This window comes from Hypanus sabinus, chromosome 19, assembly GCF_030144855.1.
Source record: "Hypanus sabinus isolate sHypSab1 chromosome 19, sHypSab1.hap1, whole genome shotgun sequence".
NCBI classification, from domain to species: Eukaryota; Metazoa; Chordata; class Chondrichthyes; order Myliobatiformes; family Dasyatidae; genus Hypanus; species Hypanus sabinus.
In genome coordinates this window covers 65,741,136-65,760,857 of record NC_082724.1, presented here as the reverse complement: position 1 = coordinate 65,760,857, position 19,722 = coordinate 65,741,136, and the positions used below count along the sequence as shown (strand labels likewise).

The 19,722-nt window shown below is 39.9% G+C and overlaps 1 protein-coding gene across 2 annotated transcripts in view; it reads left to right on the top strand.

The window, feature by feature from the left end:
* LOC132378000 (twinfilin-2) overlaps positions 1 to 19,722 on the top strand; it is a 172,763-nt gene that overhangs the window by 141,688 nt on the left and 11,353 nt on the right. For both annotated transcript variants that reach the window (XM_059944577.1, XM_059944579.1), the window contains exons 6-8: positions 8,393 to 8,518; positions 13,299 to 13,449; positions 17,625 to 17,746. In XM_059944577.1, coding sequence (XP_059800560.1) covers positions 8,393 to 8,518; positions 13,299 to 13,449; positions 17,625 to 17,746 — 399 coding nt within the window. The remainder of the gene's footprint in view (positions 1 to 8,392; positions 8,519 to 13,298; positions 13,450 to 17,624; positions 17,747 to 19,722) is intronic.

Sequence of the window (19,722 nt, the reverse complement as noted above, 5' to 3'; positions counted from 1 at the left end):
GCACTTTCCTTTCATAAAACATTGAAACAAACTTTGTGAATTATTTTGAAGTGTAGTCATACTTATAATTTAGAAACTAATCATACTGCAAACAGCAATATGTTTATATCCATATAATCTTTTTCAGCGCTGGTCTTCAAAGAAGTTCCATTTTTTTAAATGTGATTTGAGTTTAATATCATGCCCTAAAAGATGACATTCAGGACATTATAAGGATCCCTCAGTATTCCACTAGTCAACCTAGATTTTGTGTTCATGTCTCTGGGGCACAACTTGATTCACAACCTTCTGACAAGAATGTATTCTCACAGTAAACCATGTTTTTTTTAGTTTCTTCCTATGACTAAAGTGTCACTCTGACTTGTGTAACTATGACATGAGTTGGTTGCCAATTCTCAATCTGGTTGTCCAATGAATTGGTTATTGCTGTTGTATTAATGTAATGTATATGTTCTGTTTGGCACTTGTAATACAAAACAACATATAAGATTATTAAGGGATTGGACAAGATAGAGGCAGGAAATATGTTCCAGATGCTGGGAGAATCCAGTACCAGAGGGCATGGTTTGAGAATAAGGGGTAGGTCATTTAGGACAGAGTTAAGGAAAAACTTCTTCTCCCAGAGAGTTGTGGGGGTCTGTAATGCACTGCCTCGGAAGGCAGTGGAGGCCAATTCTCTGGATGCTTTCAAGAAGGAGCTAGATAGGTATCTTATGGATAGGGGAATCAAGGGATATGGGGACAAGGCAGGAACTGGGTATTGATGGTAGATGATCAGCCATGATCTCAGAATGGCGGTGCAGGCTAGAATGGTCTACTTCTGCACCTATTGTCTATTGTCTAAAACAAAAGTTATTTATTAGAACAGTAAGTACCAGTTTTAGAATTAGATCAGTAAATTTATAAGCTTTCTAAATCAGTAATATAGATGTGCTCATTTTTCTGGCAACAAATTAGGATCTATTGTTGTAGTTATTGACAACAGACCCTTCTATTTTTATATTGAATGTTTCGGTTAACAAATTTATGTAAGATTTTTTTATATATGTGGCCAATAAAAGGCAGTTTGTATAATTGAGAGTCATGCAATCATCATGTTACACAGTGCAGAAACAAGCCCTTTGGTACCACTGATATATCCTGACCAAGACATCCATCTATACTAACTTCATTTGTTAACCCCAGTTGTACCAAATATTTTAACCATAATTTTTGATGGTCCTTAAAAGATTGTGTGGATCTTAGCTGAACAATTTAGTTACCATTCTTGAAGCTTTCTACAAATAAATATATAGAAAGCAACAGCTGTCAGGTGTGCAATGAGCATGTTTGCATTCAATATTATTTATTTTGCAAAAAGTTGAACTTCCTCTTTCAATATTTGTTTCCATCCTGCCTTTAAAACATTCATTTACACATATTTATTTCATTTGTTACTTCCTTTCCAGTATTTTACATAAATAGATATTATGCACACATACACATGTGCACTCTGTCCCACACTCACACTCTCTCTCTCTCGCTCTATTTAGGATGGTTTTACTTATCTTGTAGTCAGTATATTTTCATTATATCTTCACAGTCTTACTCAACTCATCAATGCAGTAATGGTAGTATTTGCAAGATATAAAGGCATTACTGAATATTGACATAAGCCCACATGAGGAAATCTGCAGATGCTGGAAATTAATACAACAACACACACAAAATGCTGGTAGAACACAGCAGGCCAGGCAGCATCTATAGGGAGAAGCACTGTTGATGTTTCGGGCCGAGACCCTTCATCAGGACAATCTAAAATGTGCACCAACAATAATTACACAATAGAAATAGATTCTTCTCAACTTAATCTGTCAATCTTTCTTGATTTGAAGCTTCATCTATATGTATCCCTGCAATATTTGATTCAATTGTTTTTATGTACTCTGCACCTCCAGTTTGTGGCCTAAGGTAGAAGGAGTCAATTTTAGAAAACTTAGCACATTTATTTTTCAACATAATCCCCTCCTACATTTACACACTTAGTCCAGCAGTCATGGAGTTTACAGATCTTGGACCTCCAGAAAGTGTCCACAGCCGGGGTGATTGATAAGATTGTGGCCTAAGGTAATAGGCGATGAGTTATACAGCTCTCGTTACATATACATGCAGTTCAACTCTTTGATTATGCAGAAAGTTTGCAGTTAATAACTCATCTCATTCTACTTTAGGCCACCCTTGATGAGTTATTAATTTCAAACTTTCTGCATAATCACTCAGAGTTGAACTGCATGTGCATGTAACGAGAGCTGTATAACTCATCTCCTTCTACCTCAGGCCATGAACTTATCAATCACCCCTGCTGTGGACACTTTCCGGAGGTCCAAGATCTGTATAAATGTAGGAGGGGACTATGTTGAAAAATAAATATAACAATCATATGACCATATAACAATTACAGCATGAAAACAGGCAATTTTGGCCCTTCTAGTCCGTGCTGAATGCTTACTCTCACCTAGTCCCACCGACCTGCACTCAGCCCATAACCCTCCATTTCATTCCTGTCCATATACCTATCCAATTTTTTTGTAAGTGACAATATCAAACCTGCCTCTACCACTTCTACTGGAAGCTCGTTCCATACAGCTACCATTCACTGAGTATAGAAGTTCCCCCTCGTGTTACCCCTAAACTTTTGCCCCTTAACTCTCAACTCATGTCCTCTTGTTTGAATCTCCCCTTCTCTTAATGGAAAAAGCCTATCCACATCAACTCTATCTATCCCCCTCATCATTTTAAATACCTCTATCAAGTCCCCCCTCAACCTTCTAAGCTCCAAAGAATAAAGACCTAACTTGTTCAACGTTTCTCTGTAACTTAGGTGCTGAAACCCAGGTAACTTTCTAGTAAATCTTCTCTATACTCTATTTTGTTGACATCTTTCCTATAATTCGATGACCAGAACTGTACACAATGCTCCAAATTTGACCTCACCAATGCTTTGTACAATTTTAACATTACATCCCAACTCTTATACTCAATGCTCTGATTTAAAAAGGTCAGCATACCAAAAGCTTTCTTCACCACCCTATCCACATGAGATTCCACCTTCAGGGAACTATGCACCATTATTCCTAGATCACTCTGTTCTACTGCATTCTTCAATGCCCTACCATTTACCATGTATGTCCTATTTTGATTATTCCTATCAAAATGTAGCACCTCACACTTATCAGCATTAAACTCCATCTGCCATCTTTCAGCCCACTCTTCTAACTGGCCTAAATCCCTCTGCAAGCTTTGAAAACCTACTTCATTATTGATAATTCATAATTGGTATTTTAGTATAATTAGATAATACAATATTCATAGTTGATAAGAGCCTGTGACTGCATTTAACACATCCCCACCTTTCTATGAATAATTGGTATGTACAGACATACTAAAATGGCAGCAAGTAAAGGGTGACAAATTTGACTCCCTTACTCTCTTGCTTTTTTTTCTTGTTTTTGTGATCAAAACAAATTTCTAGATTGCTACTTGTACCATGTGCCATTGAGGGCAGAAACGGATGATTTTGCAGATAAATGCATGGCTGAGAAGCTGGTGCAGGGGTTTTTTGATCATTAGGATCTCTTCTGGGAGAGGTATTACCTGTACAAAAGGGACAAGTTGCATCTGAATCAGAGGGGGGACCAATATTCAAGTCCCCCCTCAACCTTCTACGCTCCAAAGAATAAAGACCTAACTTGTTCAACCTTTCTTTGTAACTTAGGTGCTGAAACCCAGGTAACATTCTAGTAAATCTTCTCTGCTCTCTCTCTATTTTGTCGACATCTTTCCTATAATTCGGTGACTAGAACTGTACACAATACTCCAAATTTGGCCTTACCAATGCCTTGTACAATTTTAACATTACATCCCAACTCCTAAACTCAATGCTCTGATTTATAAAGGCCAGTATACCAAAAGCTTTCTTCACCACCCTATCCACATGAGATTCCACCTTCAAGGAACTATGCACCATTATTCCTAGATCACTCTGTTCTACTGCATTCTTCAGTGTCCTACCATTTACCATGTATGTCCTATTTGGATTAGTCCTACCAAAATGTAGCACCTCACACTTATCAGCATTAAACTCCATCTGCCATCTTTCAGCCCACTCTTCTAACTGGCCTAAATCTCTCTGCAAGTTTTGAAAACCTACTTCATTATCCACAACGCCACCTATCTTAGTATCATCTGCATACTTACTAAATCAATTTACCACCCCATCATCCAGATCATCAAACAACATTGGACCCAGTACAGATCCCTGAGGCACACCACTAGTCACCGGCCTCCATCCTGACAAACAGTTATCCACCACTACTCTCTGGCATCTCCCATCCAGCCACTGTTGAATCCATTTTACTACTTAGGTATTAATACCTAACAATTGAACCTTCCTAACTAACCTTCCGTGTGAAACCTTGTCAAAGGCCTTACTGAAGTCCATATAGACAATATCCACTGCTTTACCCTCATCAACTTTCCTAGTAACCTCTTCAAAAAATTCAATAAGATTTGTCAAACATGACTTTCCACGCACAAATCCATGTTGACTGTTCCTAATCAGACTCTGTCTGTCCAGTTAATTATATATACCATCTCTAAGAGTACATTACATTACCTTACCCACCACTGATGTCATAAACACTTTCCATTAATTTACCCAGCACTGACATCAATGTGCGAGGTTTTCTAAAATTGACTCCTCCTACCTTAGGCCACAAACTTATCAATCACCCCTTGTAAAGTTCTTTATCAGCTTGACAAGATCATTTCTTTAAAGTTATGTGTACATGGCTTTCTTTTTAAAATTTGACTGCTGAATGCTCTGCTACAAACTTTACCTGTTTTTTGAAGAAGATATATTTAACAATGTGGTATTTTACATATGGTAAATTAAAGGAGATGCGCAAGAGTCACAGCTATGCCAGAACCTTCACATTTTGATCATTAACTTTTTTGTAAAGCATTCCTTATGTCATTGTAACATTTCTGGAGCAAGCAAGTGTGTGTAAAGTTACAACTTGATGGAAGTATGTCAAGTTAGGAAATCATAATGCCTGTCCGTATGCAACACAAATGAAGACCACCGCTGCCAACTTGAAGCTTACTACTCTTTCTAACATGATGTATAACATCTAAAAGCTGAACCTATATCCAGCAGTAGGGCCCCATCAGTACTATTTAAAGGAATTGTTCACACTACAGGTAGGGTAGTTTCTTCTGGCTGTTCAAGATCAGCAGAAAACAAATTCTTTGGCCCAGCTAAGCTAGTCCTGTAGCCCATATCTCTTTAAATCTTTCCTATCTGTAAAAGTGCTCAAATGCCTTTCAAATGTTATTGGATTTGCCTCAACCACTTCCGCAGGAATCACTTTCCATGTACACACCCACTGTCTGTGTGAAGATGTGGTTTCAGTTCTGCAAATCTTTGGTGCTTTTACCAGTTATTTCCATTTGTCAACTTCTGCAGGAAATGTGGCAAGCCCTGAACATTCTGAAAGCAAACTACTATAGATGTTGGAAATCTGAAGTAAAACAGAAAATCTGAAAATATCTGGGAATTTTGATTCTCTTTCTCTCACTGACTAACCTCAGGAGCATTTCTTTTTTTTCCTGCGATTGTTTTTTTTGCTGATTTCAAGGTTTCTGCATAAATCAGTCACTTCTGGACTTGGCTGTTTGACACATTCCACTTTCTAGGAGGATGGGCAGAAGACGTGAAAAACAGTACAAGCTGTTGACAGGCCAAGAGATAACTGAGTGGGACTTTAATGTTAAAACTCAATTAACAGTATATACTCTTCAGAGCCATAACTGCAGAGCAAGGAACATATTGCCAGTGGCTATCAAGTTGAATGTAATAGGAATTTCATGGCTTCTTTGATATAAGACAGGAGCTGGAAATAGCTCCAATATGTCACAACTCACATATAAGAGGGAGATCACTAAAATTATTTATTCCAATTGAGCTGACTTAATTAGTCTTACCAGAGACCAATATGCCAGAGCTAACAATGAATTACTGCATGTCTCTGTCTGGTGAGTGACTAGAATGATCTCTGGGGGCCTGCCAGCACTCATGGCCTACATTCTATGGACTCGTCGGCATTAGCTGTTTACAAGCCACCATGTCAAGAAGAGCTATCCACTGACAAAATGGCACGTAACACAGTGGATGTTACAGCACATACACACATGAGCAGCATGTACATATTGGAAACAATGCTTTTGCACAAAAGGTAATGTAACTGAAGATTCATATGTAGAAACAACATTGTCACTGTCTAGACTGCTCAAGAAGACCCCTGAGTTGTTGCATCATCATCTGGTGCAAGCTGTATAACCTCACAAACACAAGAGCAGCTTTTGCCACCAGCAGCAGGAGCAAAAGGAGAAAGGAAAGGGAGTCCAACATATCCATAAAGAAGTTGTCTGAATTTAAGAACATATTCTGCATTGGGGATTTTGAGGAGACAATAAATAGAGATGTGTAGATAACTCAAAAAGTAATAAGGTTCAATATTTGCTGTGATTATTGAGATATTTAAAAGGAAGGAAGATAGTTTTTTAATTGAGGTATTGCTTTGATGTTTAGAGAAGATTAGTTTGCAATCATACCATCTGGAGGCATTGCTGAAATAAAATCCACCATGAAATGAATGTCCCCAATGTAATATATAAATAAAATCATCAAATTATAAACAGCAGTCAGATGATCCTTGTGCAGGCATTTCCTGGCTTCTATGCATCTTTTCCTGCCCTTCATTTATACACTCAGTGGCCACTTTATTAGGTACATGTGTACACCTGTCTGTTAATGCAAATATCTAATCAACCAATCATGTAGCAACAACTCAATGTATAAAAGCATGCAGATAACGGTCAAAAGATTCACTTGTTGTTCAGACCAAATATCAGAATGGAGAAGAAATGTGATCTAAATTACTTTGATGGTGCTAGATGGGGTATGTCAAAAACAGCTGAACTGCTGAGATTTTCACCATAACTGTCTCTAAAGTTTACAGAGAATGGCGTGAAAACAAAAAAAATCATCTAGTAAATGACAATTCTGTGGGCAGAAATGCCTTGTTAATGCCTTGTTCCAGTAGCAGAAAATCACGGATATACACTTGATGTCCACTTTATTAGGTAGAAATGCTATTTAATAAAGTGGCTGCTGAGTGTTACCCCAGCAACCCATTAAGCTGTTGGAGGATAGACTGCTAAGGAGTATCTTTCAACATTTTAATCTGTAGCCTATGATGACAACTGCCCTCGTGAAAACATGCTAGGAAGCTCTGTGAACATTCACTAAAACACAAACTTTATGTATTTGTTGCTTATGCTGCAGTGGGAATAGTGACATTGACCATCAGACACAATTTCATTAATGGATTTATTTTTCTTGCATTGAAGCCTCATTAGCATCATCCACAACCCTTTAGAGTTTTCTCTGTTTTGCCTTGTGCCATTCTTCATAATTTTCTAGATTAGATTCAGTAGCAGAATGATCTTCTGCCACAATGTACTTCCCCATTAAGAGTTGTACACTGGAATTATGTACTGCAATCAGAACTAGCTTCCATTTTGACTCATAGCTGATACAGCCAGCCAGTAAACTTCATAATCAGTGCTGTCTAATTTCTTCAAATTGTCCTTGGGCAAGTTTGCACAGAGTTTGTATTCCACTACAAATTAATTATTCTAGAGAACTCCAGAATATTTTTGAGAGCTGTCCAAATTAGCCCCTAAGCTTGATACATAAAGTGATAGATTAATGCAGCATGGAAACAGCCCATTTGGCTCCTTGTCCATGCTAACCACATTGACCAAAAAGTTTGCTTTGTTTGCTCAAATTTAGCCCATATCCCTCTAAACCAACCTTTTTATGCCATGGACCCCAGCTTGGGAAACTCTGCCTCAAAACCTTTCCTATCCATGTACTTGTCCAAATGTCCAGCTGTTACTGCACCTACCCAAGCCACCACCTCCAGCAGCCCACAGTTCTTCAGTAATTTTATATAATTAACTAGAATTATATGCTTGTTTCAAGGTTCAAGTTTATTGTCATTCAACTGTACACTTGCATACCACTAAATGAAACAACTTCTCTCCAGACCAAGGTGAACAACGCAGTAAATATACCATGCATAAAACATAAAATAGTATTACCACTAGTCAATTAACAAATAATAAGGTGCATTGTGATAAGGTTCAGACTATGTTAAACTGTCTGTTAAAATGTTGCTTTTATGTTTGTAGTATATTCAAACTGTGTCTATATGTCAGTTATGTATTTCTTGTGCACTTTAACTCCAATATGGTTATACACTAATTTATTGTTTGGCCATTGTAGGTAAAGACTGAGATCAGTGTCCAAAGTAAACAGCAGACAATGCAAGGTATTGCATTTCCAATCCAGGAAAATGCCATCACAGCCATTCTCTTACTTAAGGAGAAGAAGATAAATTACATCCAACTGGTATGTAATACCCTTTTCATGGCTTAAATTTTAATCACTGTAGATTGAATTAATTTTGTTAATTGTAGAGCTGTGTCTTGCATGTAACAAAATAGGTGTACTGTGCTAACAATTGACCAGTGTATGGTATAATGCTTTAATTTAATTATAGTTGTAACACATCTGATGTTTCTTAACGATTACTATTTTTAATCTAAGGTACTGCTACATTTGAAGAGCAGGGCATTGACATAAAGCCACTATTCTTTCTGAATGCAAACTGGCTGTCATATTTCATACATTACAATGGGAGCTACACTGAAGAACTTCATTGGGTCTATCACTGCGGGAGTCATTGTGAATTGTGTTCCTCCTACAGGTGCTCAACCCACCTATTGTCTCTACAATTCTTTCATTTTTGATAACCTTCACAATCATTGTATCTACAAAATTAATTTTAGTCACCAATTCCTAACCTCAGGAGGTCTTAAAGCCAATGAGCCTCCCACGTACAGTATGAAATGTGACAGTCAGTTTGCACTCAGCAAGATCCCACATGTAACCTTGCAATAATAGCAGAGCTCATCTTTTTCCATGGCAATGATTGAGGAATAAGTGTTACTATGCTCTTATAATGCTAGGCCATGTGATCTTTAACTTCCATCTGAAAGAGCAAACATAATATTAGTTTGATGCCCCATGTGAAATTTCTGATGGTGCCGGACCTCTTCAATACTTCATACTAGGTCAGATTGATGTTATATATCAACAATTTGGATGACAAAATTAATGTTTTTGTGGTTTATTCTGCAGCTGATACAAAGACAGTTGGGAGGGGCAGGGTGTATTGTAGAAGCAGGGAGTGTGCAGAAGGACTTGGAGAGATTGAGAGAATGGGCAAAGAATAACAGATGGGATATAGTGTAGAGAAGCATATGGTCAAGCACTTTGGTAGAAGGACTAAAAACATAGGCTGTTTTCTAAATGGAGAAAATTTTAAAATCAGAGGTGCAAAGGGACTTGGGAGTCCTTGTGCAGGATTCCCTAAAGGTTGACTTGCATTTGAGTTGGTGATAAGAAAAGTAAATACAATGTTAGTATTCTTTTCGAGAGGACTAGAATATAAAAGCAAGGATGTAATGCTGGGGCTTTATAAGGCTTTGCTTCAGACCACATTTGGAATATTCAGCCCCCTACCTAAGATAAGATGAGCTGTCCAGAGGAGGTTCATGAGAATGATTCTGGTAATGAACGGGTTAATATAGGAGGAGCTTTTGATGGCTCTGGGCTTTTACTTGCAGGAGTTTAGAAGACTGAGGGGGATCTCATTGAAACCTATCAAGTATTGAAAGGTCTAGACAGAGTGAGTGTGGCGAGGATGTTTCCTCAGTGGGTGTCTAGGACCAGAGGGCATAGCCTCAGAATAGATAGATGTCCATTTAGAATAAAGATGAGATGCAATTTCATTAGCCAGAGGGTGGTGAATCTGTGGAATTCATTGCCACAGATGGCTGGTGAAGGCCAAGTCATTGTATATATTTAAAGCAGAGGTTGCAAGTTTCTTTGCAACACGCACAAAGTACAGGAGCTACTTATCAGGTCAGGTGCCAATGTTTTGGACCAAGACCATTCTTCAGGACTGGAGACCCATTGTAAATTGGGGGACTGTTTTGTTGAGCACCTTCACTCCATCCTCCAAAAGTAGCTCTTCCCTGTGGCCAAAAATTTTAATTTTCCCATTCCTTCCAGTTTAAAAAAAACCCTACCCTTTTCGTCTATTCCCCACTTTGCCCTCACACCTCTTAACACCTGACTATCACCTCCCCTCCTTCTTCCCTTTCTCCAATTGTCCATTTTCCTCTCCTATCAGATTCCTTCTTCAGGCTTTTACCTTTCCCATTCAGCTGGCTTCACCTATCACCTTTTAGCTATCCTCTTTCCATGACCATGATTGTTCTTGCCAAATTTTTCTACATAAGTAATTTGCCAACACAGACAGTCCACAGGTTACATATGAGTTCCGTTCCTGAGTCCGTCTTTAAGTCGGATTTGTACGTAAGTCGGAACAAGTACATCCGGTATTATTTAGCGTCAGTTAGTCAAACTTTTGTCTTAGTATATAGTATATATTTTACCTTTCTATGCATATAAAACACTTAAGAAACGTATGTATTCCAATAATTAAACCACTGTGTTGATTAGTAATAATTGTAACTTTCATCACAACTTTTCACATTCTCCATTATTCTCACTTTATCCGTTATCATTTAAAATTGTTCCGATTGTAGCCCAACGCTTTTCCAATGACCAATGGCGTTTCACCTCTTTCCAAGCGCTTTATTATTTCCACTTTATTTTCAATCACAATTGCTTCCCGTCAGAATGGAAACACTGCAGGTGGTGGGTCCCGACCTCTGCCGGATCCCAAGGTCCACTGTGTCCTAAGGACCACCGCACTGAGACAGGCTAAATGGGACAAGTGGGGGCTGTGCTGGGTTTGGGTATTTGATCCTCCACAATATTCCGCATGGGAATTTAAACTGGAGGTGGCAGTCTTTTTACGAGGTCGAGTTGCAAGCTTGACATCAACCTGGCACGGATGGTATGGGAGTCACTGGATCGACATCAACACAGCACAGGAGCGGTCTGTCACTGGGCTGAACTCGGGAATCTTCGTTGTCCAGCCCAGCACTGACCTCACTGCGCCACTAGCTGACCGGAATCGGGGGGGAGGGTGGGGAGGGGTGAACCTTGCAAAGAAAATTTTAAGCCAAATACAAAGTTAAACATTCAACACAGTGTCAACAGCAACGACTTAAAATGGCAGACAGCTTCACGATCCAACTTAAAATGGCAGACAGCATTCTCCTTCCTCAGTTCGTAAGTTGTCCGTAAGTCAGACATTCATAACTCAGGACTACCTGTACTTTCTTTGGGACAATGTCTTACGAGACGAGTGCCGGTGTCAGTGGTCACATAACCAGGAAGTTGTGAAATGCACCATCTGCTCATATGACCATCCACCACCTGCACCCATGGCTCCAGATGATCCTGATCAGGGGGCTAAAGCAGGTGCTCCACCTTGCCCAAGGATGACCTGGAGGCTAACGGAGGGAAGGAGTGCCTTACACCTCCTTTGGTAAAGACGTATTAGAATTTGATGAAATATATATTTTTTTTAAAACTGGACATCCAAAGGAAGATGTATGATGAAATGGAAGAATTATGCAGCAGTTCAATAAACCTCTGAAAAGAGAAGGGGCAAAACTGCAGATGCAAACTGGCCTGCTGTATATTTCCAGCATTTTTTGCTTTTATAAATTTTTTAAATTAAATCATACCTCAAGGAAAAAAATCACCTATGTCTTCTCGGATGGGAATCCTGAATAGCTGAATGGATATATAGCTGTTAAAAGAATAGTAACTTTCCATCACCCCACAAACTACAACCAAAGAAATAACAGTTATGTCATTATGGATAGGATTCTCATTCTTATTCCACCTCCTTAACTTCAACTCTCTCAAACTATAATTTTTTATCAACCTTACAACATGTTGGAGAGCTGCATTTTTATTTTGTATTCCTGATTTCTTTAGCTCCACCATTATTAACCATCTCCCCAGTTGTTTAGTCTCTTAACTCGAGAATTTCCTTGCAGAATCCTGACTTGATATCTCCTTAAAATGAAAATCAGAATCAAGTTTAATAAATCACTGGCATATGTCATGAAATTTGTTGTTTTGCTGCAGGAGCAGTTCAGTAAAATATAGAAAATAAATTGCAATAAGAAGAATACTTAATTTAAATTTTAACATATTATTCAAAAAGAGGAAGTTCCCAATTTGTCAAAGCTTCTGCCTTCCAGCATCTGCTTATGTAGCTCAATAGCAAACTGTGTCTGACGTAGGCCTCTGTTAGTCTCGATAGACCATGGACTTACGCCTTGGAAAGTTTCCAGGGTGCAAGCCTGGGCAAGGTTTTTTTTATGAAAGACCGGCAGTTGCCCAAGCTGCAAGTCACACCGATGTTGTCCAAGGGAGGGGCATTAGTGTGTCTGATGAAGCTCCTGTGAAGCACATTGAAATGTTTGACCATCTATTGTCACAGTAATTGATTGATACACAGCAAAATCAAAGCAATATAGAGCCAATGCTTACTGTGTTATAGTTTCTATAATAGAAAATGAAACTCCTCAATAATAATAAGTACTTAATTGATCCAGTGGGAAATTATTACATTACAGCAGCAACATTTAAAACAGACACTTAGCGATAGTAATAATAACTAATAATAAACACAATAGTAATTTGCCAGTGTGCAATAATAAGGTACAAAAAATAAAACAGAGACTATTGTACTATGATATGTGTTCTCCTGCATTTGGTAGGAAAGATTTTCTGTAACAATCCTTGTGACAGCAGAGCTGAATGATCTAAACAAAGAAAATTGAAATATTCCTTTTCCTCAATAACTTTCATTAAGGCCAATGGAACAAAAACAGATCGTGGATAGTTGGATTGTAGGAGGTGGGAGAGAAAGGATTTTTCAGAGACATAGGTAAAGTACAGTAGAGTGGGGTTAATTAGGGAACTCTTCCAAAGAGCTGAAACAGGTATGGTGAGCTTTGAGCTGCATCATTCAATTATTCCATTTGTATACCAGAAGTGCTAAAAGAGGAAACAAAGTTAGTTTTATAGCTCAGCTATATTTTGTAGAAGATATTTTTCTGTAAGTTATAAAAAAAAAGTGTTGGCTTATGTCAAAACTGTGTCCTTGTATTTTTTCTTCTCCACATTTCAGAAACTAGACATAGAGAAGGAAACCATTAACCTGGTGCATACTGATGTAACTGACATACTTGACTTGCCAAAGAGGATCCCCAATAATGCTGCTCGTTACCATTTCTTCCTATACAAACATACACATGAAGGCGATTATTTAGAGTCTGTTGGTAAGTTCACAAATGTTTAATATTGCTAGTTGGTTATTGCTCATTTATTGTCTTGCTTATTGTTAGCTTCTCACAGCAGCATATACAAAGCAAGGCCTATAGTTGGGCAAAAAGTTCTACCAGAAGGCGAGGCATTTCCCAGCCTCTCCTTTCCTTGTAGCCTTTTTGATTCCTGTTTAGCAAGTATTCTGGTTGTTTTGTCTCTTTATACTTGGAAAGTCAACCATTTTGGTTCTGCTGTATCAGCAGTTTTTTGCCTGAAAAGGAAGCAGGAAATGAATTCAGTACTGCAAACTTGCTTTGCATCTAAAAGGTCTGTAGTTGTAAAGTTTTGCTGCTTTGCTCCTAATTCATTCTCCACTTAGTAGATTAATTTTGTCCATCACATATTCCAAGGCAACTTTGAACTCTGTTGTGGCTTTAATATTACACAGAGCAATGTTCTTGCACATTTAATTATACATTAAAAAGTGGTAACAAATTATTGCAATCAAAGGTTGCAAATTATGCATATTTTATTTTTTACTTAGAGATACAGCATAGAATAGGCTCTTCCCAATGAGCTTTATCGCCCACCAACTCACCTATTTAATACTAGCTTAATTACAGGACTATTGACAATGACCAATTAACCTACAAACTGCTACATGTTTGGACTGTGCGAGGAAACCAGAGTGCCAGAGAAAACCCACACACAGTCACAGGATACAAACTCCTTACACCAGGATTAAACTCTGAACTCCGACACCCCTGGCTCTAATAGCGTCATGCAAACCGCTACATTCATGGGCTTATAGGGTGGTGTTCTCAGGATTGCTGCCAGTGCTATGTGATAGTGATGGTAAGAATTGGAGGAGATGGCAGCGGCTGAGGAGAAGGTGCAAGATGCAGGGTTTTAGATTTTTGGATCATTGGAATCTCTTCTGGGGAAGTTGGGACCTGTACAGATTGGATGGGTTGCACCTGAACTCAAGGGGGAGCAATATCCTTGCAGGTAGGTTTGCTAGCATGGTTCGGGAGGGTTTAAACTAATTTGCAAGGGGGATGGGACCCGGAGTGATCAGAGCAGTGAAAGAAGTGCATGGAGTAAAGCTAGATCTAACATACAGAGAGGCTTTGAGGAAAGAGAATCAGAATAAAGGGTGTAAAGGTAGTAAGGTAGAAGGGCTAAAGTGTGTGTACTTCAATGTAAGAAGCATCAGGAACAAAGGTGATGAACTGAGAGCTTGGATACATACATGGAATTATGATGTAGTGGCCATTACAGAGACTTGGCTGGCACCAGGGCAGGAATTGATTCTCAATATTCCTGGATTTCAGTGCTTTAAAAGTGATAGAGAGGGGGGACAATGTGAGGAGGGGTGGCATTACTGGTCAGGGACACTATTACAGCTACAGAAAGGGTGGGTAATGTAGCAGGATCCTCTTTTGAGTCAGTCTGGGTGGAAATTAAGAACAGGAAGGGAGCAGTTACTCTGTTGGAGGTATTCTGTAGACCCCCTGGTAGCAGCAGAGATACCGAGGACCAGATTGGGAGGCAGATTTTGGAAAGCTGCAAAATTAACAGGGTTGTTATCATGGGTGACTTTAACTTGCATAATATTGATTGGCACCTGATTAGTTCCAAGGGTTTGGATGGAGCAGAGTTAAATGTTAAGTGTGTCCAGGACGGATTCCTGTCACAGTATGTTGACAGGCTGGCTAGGGAGAATACCATACTAGATCTAGTATTAGGTAACGAACCGGGTCAGGTCACAGATCTCTCAGTGGGTGAGCATCTTGGGGACAGTGATCACCACTCCCTAGCCTTTAGCATTATCATGTAAAAGGATAGAATCAGAGAGGACAGGAAAATTTTTAATTGGGGAAGGGCAAATTATGAGGGTATAAGGCTAGAACTTGCAGGTGTGAATTGGGATGATGTTTTTGCAGGGAAATGTACTATGGACATGTGGCCGATGTTTAAGGATCTCTTGTAGGATGTTAGGGATAAATTTGACCCGGTGAGGAAGATAAAGAATGGTAGGGTGAAGGAACCATGAGTGACAAGTGAGGTGGAAAATCTAGTCAGGTGGAAGAAGGCAGCATACATGAGGTTTAGGAAGCAAGGATCAGATGGGTCTATTGAGGAATATAGGGTAGCAAAAAAGGAGCTTAAGAAGGGGCTGAGAAGAGCAATAAGGGGGCATGAGAAGGCCTTGGCAAGTAGGGTAAGGGAAAACCCCAAGGCATTCTTCAGTTATGTGAAGAACAAAAGGATGACAGGAGTGAAGGTAGCACCAATTAGAGATAAAGGTGGGAAGATGTGCCTGGAGACTATGGAAGTGAGTGAGGTCCTCAATGAATACTTCTCTTCGGTATTCACCAATAAGAGGGAACTTGATGACAGTGAGGACAATATAAGTGAGGTTGATGTTCTGGAGCATGTTGATATTAAGGGAGAGGAGGTGTTGGAGTTGTTAAAATACATTAGGACGGATAAGTCCCCAGGGCCTGACAGAATATTCCCCCGGCTGCTCCACGAGGTGAGGGAAGAGATTGCTGAGCCTCTGGCTAGGATCTTTATGCCCTCGTTGTCCACGGGAATGGTACTGGAGGATTGGAGGGAGGTGTTTTTCTTTGTTCAGAAAAGGTAGTAGGGATAGTCCGGGTAATTATAGACCAGTGAGCCTTATGTCTGTGGTGGGAAAGCTGTTGGAAAAGATTCTTAGAGATAGGATCAGTGGGCATTTAGAGAATCATGGTCTGATCAGGGACAGTCAGCATAGCTTTGTGAAGGGCACATCTTGTCTAACAAGCCTGATAGAGTTCTTTGAGGAGGTGACCAGGCATACAGATGAGCATAGTGCAGTGGATGTGATCTAAATGGATTTTAGTAAAGCATTTGACAAGGTTCCACACAGTAGGCTTATTCAGAAAGTCAGAAGACATGGGATCCAGGGAAGTTTGGCCAGGTGGATTCAGAATTGGCTTGCCTGCAGAAGGCAGAGGGTCATGGTGGAGGGAGTACATTCAGATTGGAGGGTTGTGACTAGAGGTGTTCCACAAGGATCTGTTCTGGGACCTCTACTTTTCGTGATTTTTAACGACCTGGATGTGGGGGTAGAAGGGTGGGTTGGCAAGTTTGCAGATGACACAAAGGTTGGTTGTGGTGTGGATAGTGTAGAGGATTGTCGAAGATTGCAGAGAGACATTGATAGGATGCAGAAGTGGGCTGAGAAGTGGCAGATGGAGTTCAACCCGGAGAAGTGTGAGGTGGTACACTTTGGAAGGAAAAACTCCAAGGCAGAGTACAAAGTAAATGGCAGGATACTTGGTAGTGTGAAGGAGCAGAGGGATCTGGGGGTACATGTCCACAAATCCCTGAAAGTTGCCGCACAGGTAGATAGGGTAGTTAAGAAAGCTTATGGGGTGTTAGCTTTCATAAGTCGAGGGAATAGAGTTTAAGAGACGCGATGTAATGATGCAGCTCTATCAAACTCTGGTTGGGCCACACTTGGAGTACTGTGTCCAGTTCTGGTCACCTCACTATAGGAAGGATGTGGAAGCATTGGAAAGGGTACAGAGGAGATTTACCAGGATGCTGCCTGGTTTAGAGAGTATGGATTATGATCAGAGATTAAGGGAGCTAGGGCTTTAGTCTTTGGAGAGAAAGAGGATGAGAGGAGACATGATAGAGGTGTACAAGATATTAAGAGGAGTAGATAAGAGTGGATAGCCAACGCCTCTTCCCCAGGGCACCACTGCTCAGTACATGACTTTAAGGTAAGGGGAGGGAAATTCAAGGGGGATATTAGAGGAAGGTTTTTTTTACTCAGAGAGTGGTTGGTGCGTGGAATGCACTGCCTGAGTCAGTGGTGGAGGCAGATACACAAGTGAAGTTTAAGAGACTACTAGACAGGTATATGGAGGAATTTAAGGAGGGGAGGTTGTATGGGAGGCAGGGTTTGAGGGTCAGCACAACATTGTGAAACAAAGGGCCTGTAATGTGCTGTACTATTCTATGTTCTATGTTCTACTTGCTGCAGATTCACTACAGTCAAATATGACATGCAATGACAGTCTATTCCTCATTGTTAGCCACTTTATAGAAATCAAACAGTTCCAAGCTCATACACATTTGTACTGGGTCATTATTTCTAACTCTATTGAAATTATTACTTTTATTTCTACAGTGTTTATCTACTCCATGCCAGGGTATAAATGTGGTATTAAAGATCGAATGCTCTACTCCAGCTGTAAAGGACCTCTGTTGGATGTGGTAGAGCAGCAACTGCAGCTGAAAGTTGTCAAAAAGGTAGTCACCTGTGTGTATCTGTGAATACATGTTCGAGGGAATGTGGTGAGTTGTGAAACCCCTGACTGATCTTCCCTCTAGTTGGTGAAGGTTTGGAGGCCTATCTCTGTTCTGAGGTGAATTTGAGATTATAATGTGAGAATAATGCCTACTTCAGAAGGTTTATTCTACTTTTTCTTTGAAGGCTATTCAAACACATTACTAAGGACTTGTTCCCTTTCATTTCAACATATCTGTCCACAGCCACAATGAGGCCAAACTCAGGTTGGAGGTTCGACATTTCATATTCCTATAGGCTAGCCTCCAACCTGATGGCATGAACATCGAATTCTCTAATTTCAGGTAGTTTCTCCATTTTCCCACTATGCTCTTTTCCATTCCCCATTCTGGTTCATTTCTTACCCCTTCTCTTCACCTACCTATCACCTCCCTCTGTTGCCCCACCTCCTCCCCTTTCTCCCATGATTCACTGTCATCTTCTTCTTCTTCAGATTCCTTCTATACCTTTTCCTTTTCCACCTATCACATCCCAGATCCTTACTTCACTTTCCACCCACCTCTATCTTAAGCTGGCTTCACCTATCATCTGCCGGCTTGTTCTCTTTCCACTCCTCCCACTTTCCTATTCTATCCCCCTTTCTTTTCCAGTCCTGATGAAGGACCTCAGTCTGAAATGACATCTGTTTATTCCCCTCCATAGGTGCTGCCTGACCTGTTGCGTTCCTCCAGAATTTTGTCTCTGTTGTTCAGGATTGCCAGCATCTGCAGAATCTCTTCTGTTTGGTGCTGACAAGGGAACTGAAAGTTTCACATAATAGTGTTTACACCATTTGGATATGACTGTCACAGGCTCTGTTATTTAATGTGTTTAAGATATCTGTGTTTTTTAACTATTAATTTTAAGCTGGACATCTCCGACAAGGCACTTATTGGCTTTGATATAGTAGTCGTGAGCCAACTTCTCAAGTACTGCAGTTCTATTGGTGAAGATTCTCATGTAATGCAGTAGGGTGAGAGTTTCCGGGGTTTAGACTCAGCAATAGTAGGAACATGGCTAGACTACTTGAGTTTCTGCTCAGTGGTGTTCATGGTGGTGATCCAGTCAGTCATGGTTGTTCTACTAAACATCAAAAGTCGATGATTAGTCTCTCACTTGTTGGAGATGGCTATTGCTATTCACTTAAGAGCATGGGTCTGAATTTTGCATGGATCTGTCTGCATTTCAGCGTGGATTGCTTTGTACACTGAAAAATGGTGAACAAAGCAATAGGGCACAGCTCTGAGGAACTCATACAGTGATGTCCTGGGGCTATGGTGATTGAATTACAGCAGACACAAATATCCTCATTTCTGTAAGCTTGGACTCCAATTGTTGGAGTGGTTTCCCTTTATTACCCTTTCAGTTATACCAAGGCCCCTTGATGCCACATTCGGTTAACTGGACCAAAACTACATAGCTAGAAATTTGACTAGTTCAGAGCAGAGATACAGCTGGGATGTTACCTGCTGTTACAGCCTTTGCTACATCTAATACTGTCAGATATTTCTTGACAAGGTTTCTATGGATCAGATTGGCCTGAAGTTAGCTTATGTGATGATGGAGATCCTCAGAGAATGTAAAAATGGAATAAACTACTCAGCACCTCTGATTGAACAAAACTGCAAATACTTTAACCTTATCTTTCATGCACAAGCTGACATTGTGTGCAGTGATGTCTTTAAAATCTCAAATTTCAAAGTAAATCTACTATCAAATTATATATATGTCACCATTACAGTAGAATATAGTATTAATGGTAAGACTCTTGGCAGTGTGGAGGATCAGAGGGATCTTGGGGTCCGAATCCATAGGAAGCTCAAAGCAGCTGCGCAGGTTGACTCTGTGAATACACTGTTGGCAGAAACAATGTCTTGTCTTGTCCATACTGCACCAACCGCCGCCACTGGGCTATAAACGTGCAGGAGCAGTGTGTGGT